Source organism: Polyodon spathula, chromosome 32, assembly GCF_017654505.1.
Source record: "Polyodon spathula isolate WHYD16114869_AA chromosome 32, ASM1765450v1, whole genome shotgun sequence".
Lineage (NCBI taxonomy): Eukaryota > Metazoa > Chordata > Actinopteri > Acipenseriformes > Polyodontidae > Polyodon > Polyodon spathula.
Genome location: NC_054565.1, coordinates 3399833 through 3412380, shown reverse-complemented (window position 1 = coordinate 3412380; position 12548 = coordinate 3399833). Strand labels below are relative to the sequence as shown.

General features: G+C 41.0%; 1 protein-coding gene across 1 annotated transcript; it reads left to right on the top strand.

Annotated features, from left to right (window-relative positions):
• The first annotated feature begins 4075 nt into the window (after positions 1-4075).
• Positions 4076-10596, top strand: LOC121303334 (terminal nucleotidyltransferase 5A-like). The gene is made up of 3 exons (XM_041233932.1): positions 4076-4659; positions 6011-6025; positions 8291-10596. Exons 1-3 carry the CDS (start codon positions 4449-4451, stop codon positions 9238-9240), a joined length of 1176 nt encoding a protein of 391 aa, XP_041089866.1. The 5' UTR covers positions 4076-4448; the 3' UTR covers positions 9241-10596.
• The last annotated feature ends 1952 nt before the right edge of the window (positions 10597-12548 follow it).

The window sequence follows — 12548 nt, the reverse complement described above, 5'->3', positions numbered from 1 at the left end:
AGGGAATTCCAGCGAAATGCTTTTAAAATAGAAAGGGAACCTGCACAAACAGTAGATGTTTTCATTCTTCATACAGCATCTCTGTGGTAGTCATGTTGTGGTTACTTCTGATTTAGGTCTGTGAATGCTGCTGTTTATTTCCTGTCTAACTTGACACACAAGTCCTGCTGTTTGCCCCTCCTGATTGCATGCTATCCCACCATGGAGAGTCGCTCTGTTTTCTAGGGGTGAAACGATTCATTGTGTATTGGTGAATCGTAATACTTTCTTTACATGACATCGTATCGTAATAGTATTGTTTGTATTGTGATACAAGACCAAAATCGCAACATAGCTCGCTGTAGTTCGCCAGAGGGTCCATGAATGAAGAATTCTTTTTGTAGTTTGTATGAATACATTTTCTCTCTCTCCCATCAAATGCATGTCTTTTAACAAAATGCTTCATTATTACATTATCATTTGATCTTATTATGCATCATACAATAAAATACACAACGCTGATACATCACTCAAACCTCCTTGATAAAGTACTCCTGTAGGGAGCGTATTCTTACTACAAGAGCATGGGTGTACGTATTTTAAACTGCTCTGATTTGCAGTACTAAACAGTTCAACTCGCTCTGATATTTTATCTTGCTTCTCTTCATTTTTCTAACTTTACACTATTTTTAAAAAATTCAGTGCTGTTTCATTTTTTTCAGTAGGAATGATTGTGTTTCTCCAAGCACTTTCAAGAGCTCGGAAAAAGAGCAACGACAACGATGTTAACGTACAGACATTTAAAAAAACATGTGTTCTGTTGAGTCTCATTGGCTGACGCCTCTTAAGAACCGCGTTGCCAGTGCATTCGCTGATTCCTGGTCTGTATTGTTCAAATTACATTTGGGCATGAATATCATCTGTACAAATGAAATTTTGCAGTAGAAAGACATTGTAGGAGCAGAATAGTTTTCTTACACAATACTCTAGTTTCATTGTTGCAGGAGGGAGCATGATCTGGATACAGAAAGAGAAATCCTCGCTCTCCCTGGCAAACGCCTCTGAATAAGCTGAGAACTGTATTAGCTGGTGTTGTTTTGTGGTGGAATGCAGGCTGGAACACGGAAGCACCTGCCAACCAAGCGCCAGCTATCATCCTTCTCATCACAGTCTATTAGATCTGCTTCTCAGCCCAGGACGATTTAAACTGCATTGCAACATTATATATTAAAGCAATGATGTCAGGGATGCCATAAGTATAAGCTACATAGGGCAGGTGTTTAAAAAACACACGTTGGACCACCAACTGCATGGCTGGTCTGCAGCTAATCAAAAAAAATAAATAAATAAATGCCACAGGTTTGCAGATTCATGTTTGAGATCAACATTTTTTAGAGACCTGACTCGGTTGCCCGTTATTTATATCAGGATGACGCAGGCGGATTGTCCAGGTGTCTCTTTTAACTATTCACTGAAAGCAGCTGCTTGTAGAGGCGCGGGATGGGGTTGCTACAGGAACAGCAGCATGCTGACATCATGGCTGTGGCTGCCCATCTCCATGGAGACAGCACTCCTCCTGGGTGATGTCCCAGCCCCTCGCCTTGTGCCTCTTGAGACATGCTTGACTGCTCTGGTTTGCTCCACGTCACGGTGTGTTTTTGTATCTGTTGTTGACATTCACTGGATGAGGTCCATCCATTGTCAACGTGTCCAAAAACTGTTTTTGCCACATTTATAAGCAGAATTTATTGTGTCAAAATAAAAATAAAACAAATAAAAATATAGGACTTTCTCCACAACAAAAAAGCAAGTGCCAGTTTTTTACATTCAACAGTAACTTATTAGATTTAATAACTTCAATTTAAAAAAAAAAAAAAAAAAAAAAAAAAAAGATTAGAATTTTGGAACAGCAAAGAAAGTTCACCAATCAACGAATACACATATTACAACATATAAGAGAACAGGAGTTCAAAACAATTATTATAAATGTTTTAATAAACATTTAAAGGTTGTTGCACAATTCTAATTTCATGGCTTACCTAGTAATGACGTCTTGAGGATGGAGCTATTAAAGGCGCTTGAGATACCCTTGTTTTAAAAACCCTTTGCATTGATATTTGCTATGATCTTATGTTCCACATGCTGTGAATGTAGTTTTTTTATTATTTGTTTTTATTTCAGATTAATGCTGCTAACGTAAAATATAAATAATATATAAAATAGAGAAACATGCAATTTAACAAAACAGTTTAACCAGGATTTGATGTGCGTCTAATAACGTCGATGTGCATCATTAGCATTGTAAAGCACAGCTGAACTGAAAGTAAAAAACAGAAACGACGTAGTTTCGATTTGGTTTCTCAGTTTCTTTTGTATTCCTCTTTCCTGCACACAGCGCTCTTCACTTTAATCTGCTCTCCCCTTTGAGTCTGTCTTCATACAGTTAAGCAATATGTAATGCATGCTAGATCAACAATAGTGCCAGCAGAGCAGTTCCTGTTAGTTTTCCTGGCAGTGCACTGGTGTGCTGGCACTCGTTAATATAAAGGCACTGTGACCGATCTAGCCTGTGTTACACGTGTATATGGCAGGGAACAAGTGAAGAGCAGCACCTGAGCTCCAGGTAAAGCACTTTACAGATGCACAGGTAGCCACTGATTCACGTGCATGTGGATATATCACCCAATGCTTACCTGCGGGTTACCTTTGCCTTTCATAAGGACTGGTTGTTTTCTTTGAGCATTACTGTGCATCTGCATAGGTAGCGAGATGTTAAGAAAATGCGCGAACCCAGTGGAATGGTAGTTGCTAAGCGACGTCCCATTGTTTACCTGTCTGCCTGGAACGTGACCAAAAGGAGCCGCGCACGACAGTGGGCGGAGCAAAGCTATGACGCCTAGCCCGTGACACCCAGCACGGGACGATTGCATGCCCAGGCTTGCACCAGCTGCTGTGTTTAATTAATCTTACACAAAGATCAGCAATATATCTGCATGCAGGTTCAGAAGATTACTGGTGAAAAAAAGCGCACCCCGTTTCGCGTCTAGCTAATTTATATAGAGATTATGGTACTTGATTTGCATAACAAATTATTTTAGTGTATATGTGATTAAATACACTTAAAGCAACATTATTATTATTATTATTATTATTATTATTATTATTATTATTATTATTATTGTTATTATTATTATAGCTTTTGCTACATATGAATACATGAAATTAAAACCTGGAGGACATCTGGTGACACACAACATTGTAGCGCCCAGAGTCTTTAACACTATTGTTTGCATTTTATATTAAGTGATTAATAGGTTATCCAGCCGGAAAATAAATGGCGCCATTAACAATATTATCTGAAAGGTGACTGGAAAGCCGTGTTTCCATTCAGTGCGATAATTTTAACAGATTTCAGATGACCTTAAATCCATTATTCATATCATAAACTAATATGAATTCCTATGAATTAGCTATATAATGTATCGCTTAACTTTTAACGTGTATTATCAATATCAATAATATATAGGCGCGGGTTTCAAATCTATTATCCCCTCCATTGATTAAAATATTATTATTTTTATAAATTATAATTATATAAAATTTTAAAAATTCAGCAGTGTGTGTGTATATATATATATATATATATATATATATATATATATATATATATATATAGAGAGAGAGAGAGAGAGAGAGAGAGAGAGAGAGAGAGAGAGAGAGAGAGAGAGAGAGAGAGAGACTCACAGTTTATCAATGACTTTTATTCATTAATTATATCTAGTGATTGATCAGTGTCCTGTTGGATTCTGCTTCTCTTTTCATCTAGAACTGCTTCCTATGTTTGAATTTTCTACACTCTATTATTATATATCAAGTGTTGGATAATTAACAAGCATGAGAATGTTTCTAAGATACAGATGCTTCAAGAAAAATACAGAACTGCCTGGCAGATAGTGTGTTTAGTTTGGAAGTGTATCTTTAATAATGAATGGCCTGTGCATCCAATCAAAACCGTGTATGCCAATGACGCAGGTGAGCGTTTGGTGCGTATTTATAGAGTCGCGTCGCCCAGCTCTTCTAGATAATAATTCAGACAGCAATGTGGACAGCCAATAGCGAGGGGTTATGCTAATTGCATGAGATTAAAAGGGAACCCCTGGCTTCTCGAGTTAGTTTTGCAGAGGTTGGCAGAAGTGATAGGTGTTGTTTGTTGAGTGGAACAAGTAACTGTCTTGCTACTTTTTAAATACGTTTATATATTTTTGTGTAACCTTCATGTGCCGCTGACAACACTCCAAATCAGTATATTGCAGTTTTCTAGAAACTTCTCCGGAACTTGCATTGCGAAGAACAGCTGCAAGAATTGAAGTGCTGAGATTTTATTATTATTTTTTTTTTGGTCTCTTCTGTGTTGGTTATCGTTACTGTCACTCGTTTTGCAAAGGTTGCCTCTGTGTTTTCCTGGTTTGATGGCTATGTCCTCCGGTGATGTGTCGGAGCAGAGCAGGCGGTTCAGCGTGCTGTCTTGGCCGCAGGTCCAGCGGTTGAGCTCGATTCTCGGGGAGACGGTCCCCATTCACGGTCGGGGAAATTTCCCCACACTCTCTGTCCAGCCCAGGCAAATTGTGCAGGTAAGCAAACTAACAACACCGGTCTATGTAACTATTACATTAAACATCAGTGTAATGCGTGTGGGATCATATAAATAGGATATTTTTATTTATTGGTAACTTGTGTTTGCTTTATATTAGAACCATGTACATAAATGCACGCTTACACATTGACCTCTTATTGATCTCGTAGTCATTATTGTATTAGTTGCCTGCGTAAATTTAATCGGTACGCGCAATATATTTTGTGACGCAGCGAGATTTTTTTTTCATCAAAATGACCTGCATTTTTTTAAAACTGCTGATGCGAATCAAATGAAAAAGCGAGTTGTGATTTTTATTTGCTACTGTAGACTCTAGACCGCGACTACGCCTGTTTTATTTATTTTTTTAAACATTTCTACACAGCGAGCGCCGTAGGATAACTTTAGACAGTGTACCTGTACCTTTGCACCTGCATTTTAAATGGGACAGTGCGTGAACTGTACATTGTACGGCGTGCGTTTGGTGGGGGAATTTTTTTTTTTTTTAAATAAAGAGAACCATTATTAAGCAATACTGAAGTGCTTCGCTTGCATTTCAAGCGGAGCGGTGTGGGAAGTCACAGGGACACAAACGCAGTTCATGTATCTCAGTAAAACAGGAGAATTGTTTGCTCAGGACTCTGCGAGTGCTGGATGGCGTGACCGGGAGTATGGATAGATAGATGGTGTTCTGGATTTAACCAACACGCTTGCACTGAGCAGCACTTTCCCAGCGGGGTTAAGCTTTGCCTACTGGTGATCGGGTCTGGCATTTCTCAATTGGGATGCAGTGGGCTGCTTTTCGGCCAGCCACGAAACAAGGGGTGGAAAACTGAAACGAGTCTCCGATTTCTGACTGAACTCCAGGGGGGGAAAAAGTTAATTCTGCCTGCGTGTAAACCATCTCCTGCGGCGAAATCCTGTAAATGGGTCACGTCATTACTGGCTGTGTTAGCAGGTTTAGACTGTATTTTATCGCGTAGTCGAAAAGTATTGACATAAAATATGCATACATACATACGCGAACTCTTTTCACTGCGCAACTAACACAAACAATAAAACCGAAGCGTACAGAGTCCCACAGTCCCTGTTCACTTCCATACAAAAGCTGGCTAGTTCTAGAACCTCACTGCATATTCGAGCCCGATTGGGCAAGCTGGGATACAGTCCCACCCCCTACATCCTTAATTTTGTGAATTTTTAGATCGGGACTTTTTGACAGCTAGCGCTCAAAGGGAAGTTTCAGAACGGCCCGCTGGGGGCAACTTGCTTTGCTAATTTAATGATTTTATGACTGGTTAATATCAAGTGGCAAAAAGTAGAAAGGTGAAGAAGTTCTTGTGGTGTAGACCAGCTTAACTAACTTCCCAGTAACTGTGTGACCTGACCCATGCAAAGCATTAAACGGGTCAGAGCAGAACTGATTACGCGTCTCTTGGTGTGATGTCACAGCCCTGGATACACGCCACTCCCAGCTGCAGTATGACAGCTGCTTCTCTGGACTTTGACAGCTTTTCATATCTTCCATGTTTTAATAAAAATACTTTAAGTCTCTAAACAGTATTTATGGCTCCAGACACTGTCTCTTGTGTTATGGCGTCTGGCTTTTTCTTTGTAATTTCTAAGATTTAAAAAAAAAAATGGGAAATCCAGAATCTAAGTGGTGTGGTTTTTAAAAAAAAAAAACGCATTTCTCAAGCAGAAGTGTGATAGGAAATACTTTAAAGCATTATGTATCTATCAACACAATGTTTACAAATTAAAAGCAGTAGGCTTAGGTTTACTTTTTCCCCAGTGTTGTAAGTTTATCTTTTTGTGTTTAATTTATAGGAAAAAGCATTGTGAGTCTCAAAGTACTGTGTAAATAAGGTGAACTAGTGGCTTGCACTGACACAGATAATGAAACCGCAGGCTTGCGTTGTCTTTTTATTAGCCACCTGTTGAGCACATTGCTTCTGTCACTTCCCTCAAGCAGGCACATAAATGAATCTTCTTGTTGCATTGGGGTGTATCTTTGTGTGTTTTACTACAAGCAGCGAGCAAACCTCCTGATGCCGTTCACTCCCAGCTGGGTTGTGATGTGTGCACAATGCTAATCACAGTGCCAATTTCAGTGAGGCAATGTGCCTCTGTAGTTGTATTCTAGCACAGTTACACCTCGGTGTTAATGACATCTTTTGTGTTGCTTCTACTTTCCTTTTTGTATCGAATGTGAAATTTTGCATTTCTTTTTTTGTCTGGCCAGGCACTTTCCTCCCATGCCACAGTGTTTTGTATATCCGTCTACTTTTTTTTTTTTTTTTTGATGCAGTGAAGGATGTCTTGTGTTCTTGCAGGTAAAGCAGCATTCCTTTAGAGGCACAGTATGACATGTATCCACTTGCTGTCTCTTTCTGCTTCAGGCATTCCAGAGCCTCACCCTGTTTTACCAGGAGCGTTTTCATGGCTAGGCTCCAGGGCAGCACATGCAGCCAAGAGTAAACTGAAAGCTAGACGTTTTATCACAACTATGCCCTGCATCTATTGCAGTTCTTTTAAAAGTGGGATAGCTCACGCTCAAGTGGTTTGCAATCCAGCTATTTGTATCTCTAGAATCGTGTCTGTTGCTGTGCGGGTGGTTGTCTAGGCCTGTCATTGGGCAGGGCGCTGCTGGCAGCTGTGGCTTTGCTATCTGGGTAGGAGCATGTGCTGGGTCCTGGCCTGGCTTTGTGAAACCACTGAATTATTTATTTGAAACAGAAGTTGGGCTGGCTCGCACTGTGCTCATTTAAAGGGGAAACCCTCTGGGCATTGTGGGGGGTGTCTGGTTCTGGTTTCTAGGGTCTTGTTCAGAATGTTTATGGTTCAATATATTGCATGTCTTGAATACCAGCGCTGCCTTGAATTTTCCAGGTCTTTCTGATTTGCATTTGACTAATTTTAAAAAAAAAAAAAAAAAAAAAAAAAAAAAACAACCTTTTGAGTGCAAGCCCTGTGGTGTTTGCGTCCTGTATGGCAGGACTTCATTGGATCACTCCCTGCAATAGAGTGGGATTTCGAGTGTTCAACAGCTCTGGTGCTTTTGTATAATCTTCCCTCTTATGTGCAACAAAAGATTTTCTGAGATGGTGTGGAAGATGATGTAGCCCTACTGACCTCTGAGTAAGAATGTTCTTTTTAGTTTTCAGTTTTTTATGCTGGCATAGTGTCATGGCAGCAGAGGGCCAGAAGGTGGCAGCACTTAACATTCAGTGTTGCCTGTGACTACAGCATTTATTTATTTTTAAACCAGATTTGAAATGGCTAAAGGTGTTTTCATCAGAAGTGTTGTCTTGATTTAATAGGAGACTTGCCGTTTATTTGTCTTTCCTTTTTGCTTGTAAACCGGCTTGGTTAAATTGGATACGTGAGTCTGTCTTCCTGAGAGGTGTTCGTAGGGAGTAGTCTGTTGTACAGACTGGCTGCTATTTATAGCAGTGGAGAATCTGCAGCAGGTGTTGCTCAGTGGTGCACCCCTTGGATTGAATTGCAGCATGACGTCTGTCTGCCGCCTGACAGGCTGGTAGCCGTGATCGGGGAGAGTTCATCCATCCAACGACGGGGAGCGGCCTTCCTGAGGGTCTGGGTTGTGTTCATGAAGTCCTGCTCTGAATCTGTACTTTTATATCTATACGACTCATGCACGTGGCTTAATGTGGTTCGCGAGCCACGCTCTGCACCAGGATGGCGGCCTGGGCTACAAGGACCTCGACCTGATCTTCGGCCTGGATCTTCCGACGGACAAGGAGTTCCGGGTGGTGAAGGACGTGGTCCTGGACTGCCTGCTGGACTTCCTCCCGGCGGGCGTCAACAAGGACCGCATCACACCCCTGACCCTGAAGGAGGTCTACGTGCAGAAACTGGTGAAGGTGTGCAACGACACGGACCGCTGGAGCCTCATCTCGCTCTCCAACAACACGGGCAAGAACGTGGAGCTCAAATTCGTGGACTCCCTGCGGCGGCAGTTTGAGTTCAGCGTGGACTCCTTCCAGATCTCCCTGGACTCGCTGCTGCTGTTCGATAAGTGCTCCCAGACACCCATGTCGGAGAGCTTCCACCCCACCGTGCTGGGGGAGAGCATGTATGGGGACTTCGAGGAGGCCCTGGACCACCTACGCAACAAGACCATAGTTACCCGCAGCCCGGAGGAGATCCGAGGAGGGGGGCTGCTCAAGTACTGCGACCTCCGTGTGAGAGGCTTCCGGCCCAGCTCCGAGGCGGAGATGAAATCCCTCCAGCGGTACATGTGCTCGCGCTTTTTCATCGACTTCCCGGACATCTCGGAGCAGCAGCGCAAGTTGGAGGCTTACCTGCAGAACCACTTTATGGGCATGGAACACAAGCGCTACGACTGCCTCGTGACTCTGCACCGCGTGGTCGATGAGAGCACAGTCTGCCTCATGGGCCACGAGCGGCGACAGACTCTGAACCTCATTGCTGCGCTGGCCCTCCGCGCCCTGGCTGAGCAGAACGTTATCCCCACCGTGACCAACGTAACGTGCTACTACCAGCCTGCGCCGTATGTCAGGGACAGAAACTTCAACAACTACTACGTTGCACACCTGCAGCCCTGCAGTAACACGTACCGGACTTGGCTGCCTTGTAACTAAATAGTCGAGCGCGGGGGATGAGGGGACTAGGCAGGGGAGAGAAGGGAAGGCTTCCATTTTGTCAGCCACATGTTGCTGGTAGATGTAAAGTTTATTTCCTCTGAAGTGACGTCTTTCACTTGGTTGAACACCATCTGCTGTATTCGTTGATTGAGCCAGCAGGAGGAATGTTTTTCCTCTATGGGAAGATGCTTGGGAGCCTTGCAGTCCTTTTTATAGAAGGGGATTGGAGCCCACCCCCCCCATTTTTTTTTTTTGTTTTTTTTTTTTTTTTGTTAAATAAGATGCAGAAATTGCATTTTATAACGGATTCAATGCTGCCTACAAAGTTCCAGGCTATGGTTTTAAGTCAGTGGTGCGCAAACAGGGGGGGAGGGGGGGGACACTAAAGGGGCAGTTCAGTAAAATAAAATAAATAGAAAATTTAAAGGATAGAACATTAAATACCTAAATGACAGCTAATTAGACCAAGTTCTTACCTTTTTCAAGTGAGCTGTTGATGATCACTCTAGAACCGAAGAAAGTATGTTTTCAAGTGGTGAGTGTGTCAGTGAAACTACAGTGAACAGTGGCGACCAAGTGTAAAAAGAAACACTGTTTTAACAGCCATTTTTTCGTGGATTTTATGTAAGTCGTGTATTTTTTCCTAGATTTAACAATAAAAAGTCCAGCTTCAGCTAAAAACATAAATGTTAACACAGTTCTTTTAAAGTCGGAGTGTAAGCGTAACTGTGCAGCGTACAATGCCAAATCAAACTGGTCAATGGGCACGGGCTTGCATGGAAGAGCTATGCACAGCAGATACGAGCTTGCAAATCAAAAACAATGAAAACTGTTGCTTTAAATGGAGTAATGCACAACCAAGCGAAGCGAGCCACGCGAATGAAGCAGGCAAATGTAGACGCGCGTTTGTTTTATTTGTGTGTTGCAATACGCTTTCGTGTCGCAATGGACCAATCAGAAATAAGGTCAAAGATAGTGGCTGTCAGACTGCGTGAGCGAGACCCTGACAGCTTACCACCAAAATAAAAAAAAATCTGCATCAATGAGAATTTTTAAAGTCGAAAAATAAAATTGTTTATGCTTGGTGTCCGGTGAACAATAAAAAGGACGCCACATGTCAAGAAATAGCAGAACAGTTGGAAATTGATGGTATGTCAAAGTGACAGGGAGTGCCATACACTGGTTTTGTATTTCTGTAAAATGAAGCTATTTTTTGTAATGTTGACCAATAATAATAATTGCATAGCTGTTTAACAAGCTGGTAGTATTCCCCGAACTGTTTTTTTTTGTGTGTGGTGTACCCATGCTCGTTTATTTATTTTTTCGTCTCCACAAAAGCAGCAAACGGAGACATCCTTTTCTTTTCATGACTAGCTACATTTGTTTTTACTCGTGCTGTATTCGTGTCGTTCCCTTCTCTCCCGGTGTGCATGTTTTATTTTGTGAAAACCCCAGATTTAATTGAACTATTATTTCTTTCTTTTGTTTAAACATTTACCTGACAAATCTGAAATAAAGTTAAATGTGTTTTTTTTTTTTTTTTTTTTTTTTTTTTTTTTTACTAATTTATTTGTTAATGTTAGCGAAGTGTTGACTTGCCAGGTATAAACAAAGTATCTAAATTCAAAGATTTTTATTTGTTAGAAACCCGGGTTTAACATGTCGTCTAACTGTTCACTTAGCGAGTGAACAAAACAAAATTAAATGTTGAGTTTGTGATACGCGTATATTTAGCTGAATCTAGATTTGTGATTTCATGTAAATCGCGTATTTTTTCCTTAAATTACAGGAAAAAATCCTGTTAATGCATGTTAGTTAATGTTTAATGGGGGGGATGACAATTTATGCTGAAAAAGGGGGGTGGGCCATCTAAAGTTTGCGTAACACTGGTTTAAGTAAATCTGCCTATAAATTGGCTTTGTTTTTGTTTTGTTTTTTCCCCCACCCAGAAGGACCAAAAATGAAAAATATTGTTTTTTTTGGGGGTGGGGTGGGAGAAAAATCGGTGATCCTGTGAATTCAAAGTGCCTAAAACAAAATGTATGTAAACGCTGTACTGTTTAAAGGGATTTTATTATCTTTTAAGTTGCTGTAAATCTCTATTTTCAGGGACAGATGAGGTCCTTTTTCAATTGATTAAAGAAAAAAACAACTTTGTATTATGATTTCTGTTTTCATGTTGAATGCTTTCTACATTCATGTCTTGAATGTAATAATGAAGTTGGTAAGACAAGCTGGACAACCATGAGTAATCTTTTAAGTGTGTAAATTGGAGGCTTTTTGTTGTCGGTAAACTTTATGCTGCTTCCAGGGTTAATCGCCAACATTTGTTATTCCAAACTTTTTTTTCTTTCTTTTTAAATAAAAACACAGTTGGTTATGCTTATTTTGAAGCAGCTTTGAAAACAATTTCAATACAGGAGCCATTTTACTTGAGCCCAGGGATGTGCAAAGCTGGCCCTTCGCTCCTGATCTTTTGTTCCGAACCTGTTCTAAATGGAATTGAATCAATTAAATCTCCATCCAGACTCTGCAGTAGTTATTTTGTATTCTCTGTTAAACTCTGAGTGGAATTGCCCTCCGTGACTGATTGGACACCCCTGCTTTAACCACAGCTCTTGCTATTTTGTTGATCTAGGTCCATTTTTTTAGAATAGCAAATCTACATTTTCATAGACTGGGTACACAGACCACTACTAGCCTGGACTCTTGAACTACCTTATGTTTCCTTGGATGGGGTCTTCCAAGATCCATGCTAGTCCAGGACTCTGAAACCAGATGAATCTTCTCTTAAGAAGAAATCTACAAACCCCTCCTAGAGGCTCTTTCAAAAAGCATTTCCGAGATGGTGTATTCCTTTTCTAAGAGAAATTGCAGAATGGATCCAGAGTTAAAACATAAAGGTTCCTTTACTACTGTACAAAGGTAATATGTGGAGCAGGCAATGGATAACTGTACCGTGATATTGATGGTAAGCAGGGCTCAATATTGGGTAGAGGTTGCTGAAGGAATGTTGCAAGTGGTGATTTTAAACTAATTTGGGGTATTGTCTAGTACTCCAAGAAAACGGGGTATAGTTTAACGTGTTGATCTTTAGCTCTAAGGGTTTGCATTATAGTCTGTCCCTCTGCCCATAAGGGAGATTAGGGTATGTGGTTCTCGGTGAACATACTACATCCTAAGAAGCATTAGCCTAAAGGTCAGTTGACCATTTAAATACAATTATTTAAGAACTGAAGCTATGCCTGAGAGGAGGGCATTCAGCTCATCAATGCTTGAACAGTTGCTAGTAGCTGAGTTAGCCC